Consider the following 13,372-nt stretch of genomic DNA (forward strand, 5'->3'; position numbering starts at 1 on the left):
AGTTTTGGTGCATAGAAAGCTTCAACTATCTAGAAAAATAGGCAAAAGCTTTGCTCACAGAAAAGGCATTGCCATATCTTAGTTTTCTGTTGCAGGTAGCATGCTATGCCAGTGATTGTTGTTTTTCACTGCAGGAATTGGTGGTGGAATCATCCATCAGCATGAACTGATCCATGGCAGCTCATTCTGTGCTGCAGAGCTTGGTCACCTCGTTGTGTCTCTGGATGGGCCCGACTGTTCCTGCGGAAGCCATGGGTGTATTGAAGCATATGCTTCTGGAATGGCCTTGCAGAGGGAAGCAAAAAAGCTACATGATGGTTGGTGTCTTTCTCTTAGGAAATCAGTAACCAAATGGTAGATAAGTACTTCAAAGTAGAAATTCCAAAGAGAACCAGACACTGCAGCCAGAACTTTTATCCTTTCCACTTCCTTCATACTGATACTCAGAGCATCCTTGGTCCTGACCCCAATTAAAATTCTTCTCTGGGGGAGAGGTAGACTGGGGCCTAGAGCTCCAAGAGAGCAGGAAAGATTTCTTTCACTTCTGTTTTCTCAGCACAGGGTAGAACACAGGGTGGGCACTGAATACACATTTTATTATTTTTTTAAACATTTTTTTAATTTTTATTTTATTCATATGTGCATACAATGTTTGGGTCATTTCTCCCCTTTTCCCCCCACCCCCTGTTACTCTCCCCCCTCGCTCCTTTAGCCCCCTTACCCCTCACTACCAGGCAGAAACTATTTTGCCCTTATTTCTAATTTTGTTGGAGAGAGTATAAGCAATAATAGGAAGGAACAAGGGTTTTTGCTGGTTGAGATAAGGATAGCTATACAGGGCATTGACTCACATTGATTTCCTGTGTGTGGGTGTTACCTTCTAGGTTAATTCTTTTTGATCTCACCTTTTCTCTAGTTCCTGGTTCCCTTTTCCTATTGGCCTCAGTTGCTTTTAAGGTATCTGCTTTAGTTTCTCTGCATTGAGGGCAACAAATGCTAGCTAGTTTTTTAGGTGTCTTACCTATCCTCACCCCTTCCTTGTGTGCTCTCGCTTTTATCATGTGCTCAAAGTTCAATCCCCTTGTTGTGTTTGCCCTTGATCTAATGTCCGCATATGAGGGAGAACATACGATTTTTGGTCTTTTGGGCCAGGCTAACCTCACTCAGAATGATGTTCTCCAATTCCATCCATTTACCAGCGAATGATAACATTTCGTTCTTCTTCATGGCTGCATAAAATTCCATTGTGTATAGATACCACATTTTCTTAATCCATTCATCAGTAGTGGGGCATCTTGGCTGTTTCCATAACTTGGCTATTGTGAATAGTGCTGCAATCAACATGGGTGTACAGGTGCCTCTGGAGTAACCTGTGTCACAGTCTTTGGGGGTATATCCCCAAGAGTGGTATTGCTGGATTATATGGTAGATCAATGTTTAGATTTTTTAATAGCCTCCAAATTTTTTTCCAGAGTGGTTGTACTAGTTCACATTCCCACCAACAGTGTAAGAGGGTTCCGTTTTCCCTGCATCCTCGCCAACACCTGTTGTTGGTGGTGTTGTTGATGATGGCTATTCTAACAGGGGTGAGGTGGAATCTTAGTGTGGTTTTAATTTGCATTTCCTTTATTGCTAGAGATGGTGAGCATTTTTTCATGTATTTTTTGGCCATTTGAATTTCTTCTTTTGAGAAAGTTCTATTTAGTTCACTTGCCCATTTCTTTATTAGTTCATTAATTTTGGAAGAATTTAGTTTTTTAAGTTTCCTATTTATTCTGGTTATCAGTCCTTTGTCTGATGTGTAGCTGGCAAATATTTTCTCCCACTCTGTGGGTGGTCTCTTCAGTTTAGAGGCCATTTCTTTTGTTGAGCAGAAGCTTTTTAGTTTTATGAGGTCCCATTTATCTATGCTATCTCTTAGTTGCTGTGCTGCTGGGGTTCCATTGAGAAAGTTCTTGCCTATACCTATTAATTCCAGAGTATTTTGTACTCTTTCCTGTACCAGCTTTAGAGTTTGGGGTCTGATATTAAGATCCTTGATCCATTTTGAGTTAATATTGGTATAGAGTGATATACATGGATCTAGTTTCAGTTTTTTGCAGACTGCTAACCAGTTTTCCCAGCAGTTTTTGTTGAGAGGCTGTCTTTTCTCCATCATATATATTTAGCACCTTTGTCAAAGACAAGTTGGTTATAGTTGTGTGGCTTAATATCTGGGTCCTCTATTCTGTTCCACTGGTCTTCATGTCTGTTTTTGTGCCAGTACCATGCTGTTTTTATTGTTATTGCTTTGTAATGTAGTTTGAAGTCAGGTATCTTGATACCTCCAGTGTTGTTCTTTTGACTGAGTATTTCCTTGACTATTTGTGGCCTCTTGTGTTTCTATATAAATTTAACGGTAGATTTTTCAGTCTCTTTGATGAATGTCATTGGGATTTTGATGGGAATTGCATTAAACATGTAGATTACTTTTGGGAGTATCGACATTTTTACTATGTTGATTCTACCAATCCATGAGCATGGGAGATCTCTCCACTTTCTATAGTCTTCCTCAATCTCTTTCTTCAGAAGTTTATAGTTTTCCTTGTAGAGGTCTTTCACATCTTTTGTTAGGTTTACACATAGATATTTGATTTTTTTTTTTTGAGGCTATTGTAAATGGAATTGTTTTCATATATTTTTTTCTCAGTTTGTTCATTATTAGTGTATAGAAATGCTAATGATTTTTCTATGTTGATTTTATATGCTGCTACCTTGCTATAGCTATTGATGGTGTCTAGGAGCTTTTAAGTAGAGTTTTTTTGGGTCTTTAAGGTATAGGATCATGTCGTCTGCAAATAGGGATATTTTAACAGTTTCTTTACCTATTTGTATTCCTTTTATTCCTTCTTCTTGCATAATTGCTCTGCCTAGGAATTCCAGTACTATGTTGAATAGGAGTGGAGATAGAGGGCATCCTTGTCTAGTTCCTGATTTTAGAGGGAATGGTTTCAGTTTTTCTCCGTTAAGTATAATGCTGGCTGTAGGTTTGTCATATATAGCTTTTATAATGTTGAGGTACTTTCCTTCTATTCCTAGTTTTCTTAGAGCTTTTATCATGAAATGATGTTGGATCTTATCAAAGGCTTTTTCTGCATCTATTGAGAGGATCAAGTGGTTTTTGTCTTAGCTTCTGTTAATGTGGTTTACTACGTTTATTGATTTTCGAATGTTGAACCACCCCTGCATTCCTGGGATAAAGCCTACTTGGTCGTGGTGAATGATCTTTTTGATGTGTTGTTGAATTCAGTTTGCCATTATTTTATTGATGATTTTTGCATCAATGTTCATTAAGGAGATTGGCCTATAGTTCTCCTTTTTGGAGGTGTCTTTGCCTGGTTTTGGGATAAGTGTAATACTAGCTTCATAAAATGTGTTAGGCAGTTTTCCTTCCCTTTCTATTTTGTGGAACAGTTTAAGGAGGGTTGGTATCAGTTCTTCTTTAAAGGTCTGATAGAATTCAGCAGAGAATCCGTCAGGTCCTGGACTTTTCTTTTTGGGAAGACTCTTGATTGCTGCTTCAGTTTCATTTTGTGTTATAGATCTATTCAAGTGATTAATATCCTCTTGGTTCAGTTTTGGATGATCATATGTATCTAGAAATCTGTCCATTTCTTTAAGATTTTCGAATTTATTTGAATATAGGTTCTCAAAGTAGTCTCTGATGATTTCCTGGACTTTCATGGTGTTTGTTGTTATCTCCCCTTTTGCATTCCTGATTCTCCTAATTTGGGTTTTTTTCTCTCCTCATTTTAATCAGGTTTGCCAGGGGTCTGTTGAGCTTGTTTACTTTTTCTAAGAACCAACTTTTTGTTTCATTAATTCTTTGTATGGTTTTTTGGGTTTCTATTTCCTTTATTTCAGCTCTTATTTTTATTATTTCTGTATTTGTTTTGGGATTTGCTTGTTCTTGTTTTTCTAGGAGTTTGAGATGTGTCATTGATTAGGGATTTTTCAGTCTTTTTAATATATGTACTCATGGCTATAAACTTTCCTCTCAGGACTGCCTTTGCTGAGTCCCATAGGTTCTGGTAGGTTGTGTTTTCATTTTCATTGACTTCCAGGAACTTTTTAATTTCTTCTTTTATTTCATCAATGACCCATTGTTCATTAAGCAATGAGTTATTCAGTTTCCAGCTGTTTGCATGTTTTTTGTCTTTACTTTTGTTGTTGAGTTCTAGTTTTATTGCATTGTGATCAGATAGAATGCATGGTATAATTTCTGTTTTCTTATATTTGCTGAGGCTTGCTTTGTACCCTAGGATATGATCTATTTTGGAGAAGGTTCCATGGGCTGCTGAGAAGAATGGATATTGTGTAGAAGTTGGAAGAAATGTTCTGTAGACATCAACTAGGTCCATTTGATCTATTGTATATTTTAGATCTAGGATTTCTTTATTGATTTTTTGTTTGGATGACCTATCTACTGATGATAATGGGGTGTTAAAGTCTTCCACAACCACTGTGTTGGAGTTAATATATGCTTTTAGGTCCTTTAGGGTATGTTTGATGAAATTGGGTGCATTGACATTGGGTGCATATAGGTTGATAATTGTTATTTCCTTTTGGTCTGTTTCCCCTTTTATTGGTATGGAATGTCTTCTTTATCTTGTTTGATCAATGTAGGTTTGAAGTCTACTTTGTCAGAGATAAATATTGCTACTCCTGCCTGTTTTTGGGGGCCATTGGGTTGGTAAATCTTCTTCCAGCCTTTCATCCTAAGCCTTATGCTTATTTCTGTCAGTGATATGGGTCTTCTGTAAGCAACAGATTGTTGGATCTTCCTTTTTAATCCAGTTCGTCAAATGTTACCTTTCGATGGGGGAATTAAGTCCATTAACATTAAGTGTTAGTACTGATAGATATGTGGTGATTCCTGTCATTAGTTGTCTTAGTTGTTTGAAGGTTTGATTGTGTGTACCTAAATCGAGGTTACCCTCTACTTTTTTGCTTTTTCTTTTCCTGTGGTTTGGTGCTGCCTGCCCTTTCATGGTTATGTTGGATTTCACTTTCTGTGTGAAAAAATCCCTTAATGAATCTTTTGTAGTGGTGGCTTTGTGGTCACATATTGTTTTAGTTTCTGCTTATCATGGAAGACTTTTATTGCTCCATCTATTTTTCAATGATAGTTTTGCTGGGTAGAGTATCCTGGGGTTGAAGTTATTTTCATTCAGTGCCCGGAAGATCTCACCACAAGCTTTTCTTGCTTTTCATGTTTCTGTTGAGAAGACTGCTGTGATTTTGATGGGTTTACCTTTGTATGTTTTTTGTTTTTTCTCTCTTACAGCCTTTAATCTTCTTTCTCGGGTCTTTGTATTTGTTGTTTTAATGATAATATGCCATGGGGTAGTTCTATTTTGGTCTGGTGTTTGGTGTTCTGGAGGCCTCTTGCATCTATATGGAAATAGATTTCTCTAGATTTGGGAAATTTTCTGTAATTATTTTGTTGAATGTATTATGCATTCCTTTTGCTTGCACCTCTTCTCCTTCTTCAATGTCCATGATTCTCAGGTTTGGTCTTTTAATGGAGTCGGTGAGTTCTTGCTTTTTCTTTTCACAGGTCTTGAGTTGTTTAATTAATAGTTCTTTGATTTTTCTTTTAATTACCATTTCATCCTCGAATTCTGAGATTCTGTCTTCTGTTTGTTCTATTCTGCTGGATTGGCCTTCCATTTTGTTTTGCAATTCTGTTTCATTCTTTTTTCTGAGGTTTTCTATATCCTGAGTCCCTTTCTCTTTAATGTTGTCTATTTTCATCCTGAGTTATTTATCTCTTTATTAATTGTGTTCTTTGTTTCACTTTGGTGTTTATACAGTGCTTCTATGGTTTCTTTTATTTCTTGTGATTTCTCAAATTCTCTATTTTTATTGTCTTGGAATTTCTTGAGTGTCTCCTGTACATTTTGGTTGACTATAGCCAGTATCATCTCTATAAAATTCTCATTGATTACCTGTAGGATTTCTTCTTTTAGATTATTCTTGTGGGTTTCATTGGGTTCTTTGGCATAGTTTATCTTCATTTTGTTGGAGTCTGGACCTGAGTATCTGTTTTCTTCATTTCCTTCTGGTTCCTGTATTAATTTTTTGCTGTGGGGAAACTGGTTTCCCCTGTCTTCCCGTCATTGCCCTTGGTATTGTTATGTCCCTATACTGTGTTCAATTAAGTATTTTATAGCTTGTAATAATAACAATGGTGATATTTAGAATGGAAGGGTGAGAGGAGAGGGAAAGCAAAGAAGGTTGAAAAAAAAGGGAAAAACAAACAAGTAAAAAAAAAAACAAAAAAGTTTCAAAGATATAAACAGGGAGAGATAGTGTGCTAATCAACAGTAAGCATTAGAGAGACAGAGAGAGGATTGAAAAAAAAAATCTCCATGTTCAAATGCAATAAAGTTTCAGTCTTAATAATTTTGGTGTTTGTCACTCAGTCTCCAATCCTGGAGATGGTGTCTCAGAAGTAATTCTGTCATTGTCTCATCAAAGGGGAAAAAAACCAAAAAAACCCAAAACACCACAAAGTGTCCAATGTTCAAATGCAATACAGTTTCAGTAAGTTTTTCAGCATGCAGGTGTAGTTCGGTTGTTTTCTCATCAAAGGAAGAGAGAATAAAAAAGAATCTGGAGACAATTCTGTGAATGGCTATCTGAGGCTGTGTCTCACCTGCCCGCTGCTGTCAGCCTGCTGTTGCTGGAGGCTTTATTTATGCAGATCTCAGGAGTGAGCTTAACACTCACCTAGCCCCTCAGGCTTTGTTTATTTAGAGTTCTCCTGGGCACAACTGCCACTGTTACAAGTTTTCCCCTCTCCAAGCACACTGAGGGAGGTTATGCTACACCTGCCTTCTCCACCAGCTTGTTTATTTTACAGTTCACGTGGGAAGTGTCCCTTCCCCCCTCTCCTGTGGAGTTTTCCTCCCATCACCACTTTTACAAGCTTTCCCGCTTCTGGTTGCTGGGTGGGTATCGCCGCTCCTGCCTTCTCCAGCTGGCTTGTTTATTTATAGTTCCATGAGGGATTGCCCCTGCCCCCATCTTTGGCGCTCAGGGTGCCCCACCCTCTTTGCTATTTGTCTTTTTTGTTGTTGTTGCTTATTATTCAGTTTTTTTTTTCTTTTTTTCCCTGGGTGGGGGTCAGTCTGTCCAGGGGGCTATGCTGATCTGGCCCAGGGTTGTCTGTGGGAGTACTGCATACCACATAGCTCACCTTGTTGCCTGTGTCTTCCCAAGCGGTCTGGGAGCTGGCATCTTGTGACGCGGGAGCCCTCCTGGTTTCTCCATTTAACGTGGAGTGGGGATGCTGTGCACGGGCTGGGGGTGTGGAGGAGTCAAAATTTTGCCTCTTCTCAGTGGTTTTTCCTGTAATGTGTATCTCCAGCATCTCTCCAGGATTTTACTTTGGGAAGCATGCTTTCTGCTTCCTCCCTCTAGTTGCCATCTTGGAATCCCTTAATGTAAATACACATTTTAATGAAGAAATAAATGGAAGAACACTTCAGTTTTCAAATACTGGGAGATCTATTTGAATTAAAGCTGTTTCTAGACAAGTTATGAAAGTTAGGATAGATTCTAGTCTAATGCAAGAGATTCAGTTAAAATCATTTTAATACAATGCAAAACACATGGGGAATGATGGCCATGGAATGCAGCTACATGTAAAAAGGACACCAGAGGTCCTTCCCCACCTTCTTCATAGAAGCAAAGGGAGTACCAGGGTGCTGTCCTGGAAACTGAGCATCAGGATAAGTGAAATTATCAGGCAAGTTTGGATGACAAGAGCTGTTCCAGGCATGGAAAATTGATGCTGGTGCCTAAATGGCAAGACATGGTATAGTGTAGCAGGAGGAAAGTAGGACCAGCATGTCAGAGAAACCACTGAACAGTTTTAGGGCAAAGAGTTGGATCTGAATTTTCTATTCACTAAACTGTAACTTTATTTTAGGGGACAGGAGAAATGGTAGTTGAATAGAGGATGGCTTTAAGTGGGACAGTTCTAGAGTGACTCAGTTTTCTGGTTGGATAACTAGGGTAGGAAAGATTAAGAGGAGGAACAGGCATAGAAGAGAACAAATGAGGGAGAATGAATTGAGAGCTGTCGCTGCAGGGCCCAGGGAAGGCAGGAGAGCATCAGTCAGTATCTAGGTAGTAGTCTGCATGGTTGGGGATTTTCTTCCTTCAGAGCCCAAAAATAATAGATTAGGAGACTGATAGATCTGGGTTGATGTGTTAATCAGCTAGCTTTCTGTTACTGTAACAAAATACATGAGATAAATAACTTAGCAAGTTTATTTTAGCTCAGTTTCAGAGGTACCTGTCCACATGTAGTTGGCTCTGTTGCTGCACAGTACTTCATCCATGGCAGGAGCACATGCAGAGGCCAGTTCACTTCATAGTGGCCAGGAAGCAAAAGAGAGAGGAAGGGTCTGGGGTCTCAATATTCCCTTCAGATCTAAGCACCCAGTGACCTAAAGTACTCTTACTAGGCCCCACCTCTTAAAGGTTCCACCACCTCCCGATAGCATCACAGGCTGACTAAGCCTTTGACACATGGGCCATTGAAGGACACTTATCCAAACCATATCATACCAACAAAAGTGCCTACTGTTTATTTAACATTTATTCTAGCCAGCACTATAGGTACTTTATGGCCATTATTTCATTTAATCCCTAAAACAAACCAAGGTATTATTGCTCCAGTCTTCTAGAAAAGAGAAACACAGAGATGAAGTGATAGGCACAGGTCCATGCAGCTAGTAGTGGCAGGGTTGGAGCTGTCCAGGCCTGTCTATTCCTTAGCCACTAAGCCCCGCTGCCATACACCATGGGGCACTGGTGAGTATTGCAGCTTTGTATCTGGGATGCATGAGGGAGGAGCTGAGTCTGATAATGGAGGAGGAAGAACATTTAAGGAGTCTAATGGAAATGAGGGAGCCAGAGGGTAGGGGGGTGATGGTCAGACTCAAGGATCTGCCAGCAAGACAAGTTCTGGATTATGTATAACCATGTAGCAGAGGCTTTGGGGGCAATGTATATGGATATTTGTGATGGTAAATCACTTTGCAATTGTGAAAAGAAAACACCTTCTCACTCAGGACTTGCTGCCAATAGGCACAGTTGTAAGTGTGTATAAGTATGGGCACCCTCCACTCCCACCCCCGCCGGGCTGCCCACAGGTTACTAATGACTGTTTTTCCTTGCTTGCTCAGAGGACCTGCTCTTGGTGGAAGGGATGTCGGTCCCAAAAGATGAAGCTGTGGGTGCGCTCCATCTCATCCAAGCTGCGAAACTTGGCAATGCAAAGGCCCAAAGCATCTTAAGAACAGGTGAGCCTGTGGCTTGGGGCAGCTGTGCCACAGGGGGTGATCCCAGACATCCCAGGGCTCCCACAGAGAACCCTCGGTTTCCTTCAGGCTGTGATCTACATTGTCTGTTCAGAGGTATTTTTTCCTATTTACTCAGAAAGCAAGAGGAAATGCATTAAAGGTATTTGGCATCATTGCCTTTTCAAACAGGTTTCTGATTTGGTTTGGTTTTATGGCTGAAAATACTGCTTGCTCACTTTTATAGGATATTTAGAGAAATATCCAAAATATCCAATAATAAGAAAAAGTACCACTGATGAGTTTTAACATTCAGAGATACCAACTATTAAGATTTCCTCCCAGTCTTTCTACTCATTTTTTCTGTAATTTTTATACAGTTGAGAGTATATTTTATATGTAAGTCTTTAATTTTAAATTTTCTTGCAGTGTTGGAGATTAAATCCAGGACCTTGTACATAGTAGACCTGTGCTCTACCACTCAGCCACACCCCCAATTACCCTCCCATTTTTTCAGATGGTCTTATTTGGTTACCCAGGCTGACCTTGAGGTAGAATTGGAGGGACAGCTGGTAGCTGTGAGGTCCAGGAAAGACAGAAGAGCATCAGTTGGTATCATGGTAGCAGTCTGCACAGGATTTTCATCCTTCAGAGCCCAAGAATAACAGTAGATTAGGAAGCAGATTGATGTGGGTTGGGCTCAAACAGTCCCTGCCTCAGCCCAGTAGCTGGAAATACAGGGGTGTGCCACTGTGCCCTTTAAGTTCTCTTTCAGAGACTTAATTTTTGTTTTCCTTTAGCTGGAACTGCTTTGGGACTTGGTGTTGTGAACATTCTCCACACTATGAATCCCTCCCTCGTGATCCTCTCTGGAGTGCTGGCTAGTCACTACATCCACATTGTCAAAGACGTCATCCGCCATCAAGCCTTGTCCTCCGTGCAGGATGTGGATGTGGTGGTTTCAGACCTGGTCGACCCTGCTCTGCTTGGTGCTGCCAGCATGGTTCTGGACTACACAACTCGCAGGATCCACTAGGCCTCCCAGGAATGGACATGGACAGAGACCTAGCCCTCCCTAGTGGAGTTCTTCTCTTAAGATGAGCATTTCTTAAAAAGAAAATTTGGTGTTTAAGTGCTGGTGACATTGGCAGATAAGTGTTTTTCCCAAATTCACCTTTGCCCACACATATTTTTGTAGATGCTGCTCTTCGATACTTTCCTAATAGGGATCACTTTAGTGTAAACCCTGTAAATTCCAGTCACAACTTTCTGTGCCAAAAGGAGCTGCAATAGACCAGGAAGCCTGAGGATTCCACTTACTAAGGTACCACTTAGATATGTAGGCCTTCCTTAGGACGTGAGCCTCATACGACAGTTAGGTTATTAACACTTCCACCTCAGACTCAGACCCTAGAAAGGGATCTAGTCAGAGGACGGAAGAAAAACCTTATCAAGGGTTACAGAAAACTTTTTTTCAGATGGCTTTATTTAAGTAGCTTTTAAAATGCACAATTTGGTAAGTTTTGACTTATGTATTAGCCTGTGAAACCATCACTGCAGTCAAGATACTAGACAAATCTGTCACCCCAAATGTCTTTGTTGAGAGATGTTGTGCTGTGGCAGAACTTTAGACCAGGGATCTGAATTACAATGGCCTTAGTGACCTTATCCCTATCTTCTTAGGGACAGCTAAGAAGCCAGGACTTACAGCCTCTGAAAGGAGATTAACTGTCCCCAAAGGATCTTTGCTCCTGATAGTGTACACTTCTCCCTTCAGAGCTTTTCATACTATGTTGCCTGTGACTCCAGAATATCTATGAAGGCAGTGTTTATATGTGTTAACACCTAGAGACTAGATCCATGGATCTGGATTCTAATAGTAAGAATCTGTGCTTTCATTGATGGCAGAACACAATAGTAAAAGTTCTGCCTATTAATTACAACCTGGAAGAAATACTATTAACCAACGCTTACTAAGTGCCTATTGTGTGCCAGGGTCTGAACGAGGTGCTTCATATACATTATCCTAAATACCTCACAATCTGTGAGGTACATATCCAAATTAGTGTTTGAGTTACACACCGAAAGTATGGGGCTAGTGAGCTTCAGAGTTTGATCCGAACGGCGGGCCTCGTGGCGCAACGGTAGCGCGTCTGACTCCAGAGTTTGATCCGAAGTCCTTCTGTGCTTTTCCTGCTAAGTCACACGACTTCTCATTTCAAAAACTTTCAAAATGTTAACGTATTGTAATTTACTCTAGGCTACAAAGTTTTAGCAAGAATATCTGAGTTGCAAATGACTTGATTTATTCTTGACTCTATCTTTCAGCTGTGAATTTAATGAATATTCCTCTCTGCTATGGAAATCTTGCCAGACAGTATTTGATCTAGTGACAGGGTTTTATGAGTACTTTTAGATAATGTAAAAAAAAAAGCATATGCGTATATTTTTCAGATTTTTTATTTTAGAAAAAAGGCTTTTACAATGTAATGTTCAGTGTTGACATATAAATTAAACTGAAGGTTTTAATACTGAATGACTTCCTGGTGGGTTAATGTAAAAAAGACAGGTTGGTTAACTCCTAGAACTCTACCAACCCCTTAAATCATCTCTGGAGCCTGGTTACTGTTCAGACATTCCACAGTGACTGCTGGGAAGGACACTGGCTGTCCTGTTAGCAGTATCTGGAGTAGGTAGATGGTGTACCCCAAAGGGCACCAATCATTCCTTGGTGAAACCCATAATCACTGTACACCAAACAATGCTACTGCTACCAAGTTTCATGCTAAATATTTGAAAGAATGATATGGAATTAAAAACCAAATCTTAGTTTTTATTAAATCCATGGAGAGACTAATATATTTGGACATAAATTATTACATATGGTTAAATCACGTAATTTATTTAATGTATATATTTTTATGTTACTGTTCTGAACCAAATTCCCAAGAAAAAAATACATTTTCTTGTTCCAATCTTAAAAATGTTGTATTTTGCTTTTTTCTTAATTAACTCACTAGCTAAAAAAAGCATTTCCTTTTCTGGAACAGATTTATATCGTTGCCTGGCTTACATTTTGAAGATTATATAATTTAAGGAATCTAATATTATTGTTTTCTTAACCAAGAAGAAGCCTATTAATAGAAAGCAGTTACATATTTAAATTTTGACTTCACTAAAAAAAATCCAAAGTGGCCCCAAGAGGAGGTTTGAAATTAAAATGTTGAAAACCCATTGAATCACCCCTGATTCCTTTTATGTTAGCTCCCTCCTTTTATGAAGTCCACTAGAAACCACCTCAGGTTACCACTGCCATATAACAGAATATAAAAGATCTGAAAACACCAGTAATTGTTTTCTCTTTCACACCACCTCAGGTTACCACTGCCATATAACAGAATATAAAAGATCTGAAAACACCAGTAATTGTTTTCTCTTTCACAGTAACTGTGAATCAGGAACTTGGGAAAGGCTCTACTTGGCAGGTCTGGCTCACAGTGTCTTTGCACTGTGGTTGGACTATCTAGGAACTGGCCTATCATGGTTTCTCTTGTGTTATGTTGGGCTTTCTCACTGCATGATGGCTTCAGAGTGGTAGACCTTTTTCTGTGTAGCTGGGAGCTACCAAATAGTGTGTTCTAATAAATCACCTGTAAGCTGAGTTGCCTTTTATGACCTAGCCTTGGAACTCACACAGCATCACTTTTGTCATATTATGTCAGCTTTTGTTCACATTTTAAAACTGCCACATCCTCCCTCAAGAAGCCCATCTGGTGTGGGAAGCAATACTGGTCAGACAGTGATATCAAGAAAACACCAAAAAGTAAGCTGTCTCAGGCAGAGGGTTATGGGAATTCACTGGAGAGAGTAAGGCATTAATGGAGGTGGTCTTTGAACTGATTCTTAAATTAGATTTCCACATTTTGAATGGCATTATGAATGGTTAGGGGAAACATGGCTTGTGAACAACAGTGAGTGCAATCAGACGTTGCTAAAGGGAATGAACATGGGCCAGA

The 13,372-nt window shown here is 39.5% G+C and overlaps 1 protein-coding gene across 4 annotated transcripts in view; it reads left to right on the forward strand.

The window, feature by feature from the left end:
- Gne (glucosamine (UDP-N-acetyl)-2-epimerase/N-acetylmannosamine kinase) overlaps nucleotides 1-11,892 on the forward strand; it is a 53,703-nt gene extending 41,811 nt beyond the window's left edge. For all 4 annotated transcript variants that reach the window (XM_074051466.1, XM_074051467.1, XM_020164378.2 and 1 more), the window contains 3 exons: nucleotides 135-317; nucleotides 9,243-9,359; nucleotides 10,157-11,892. In XM_074051466.1, coding sequence (XP_073907567.1) covers nucleotides 135-317; nucleotides 9,243-9,359; nucleotides 10,157-10,392 — 536 coding nt within the window. In that variant the 3' untranslated portion in view covers nucleotides 10,393-11,892. The remainder of the gene's footprint in view (nucleotides 1-134; nucleotides 318-9,242; nucleotides 9,360-10,156) is intronic.
- Nucleotides 11,893-13,372: the final 1,480 nt, after the last annotated feature.

This window comes from Castor canadensis, chromosome 13, assembly GCF_047511655.1.
Source record: "Castor canadensis chromosome 13, mCasCan1.hap1v2, whole genome shotgun sequence".
Classification (NCBI taxonomy): Eukaryota; Metazoa; Chordata; class Mammalia; order Rodentia; family Castoridae; genus Castor; species Castor canadensis.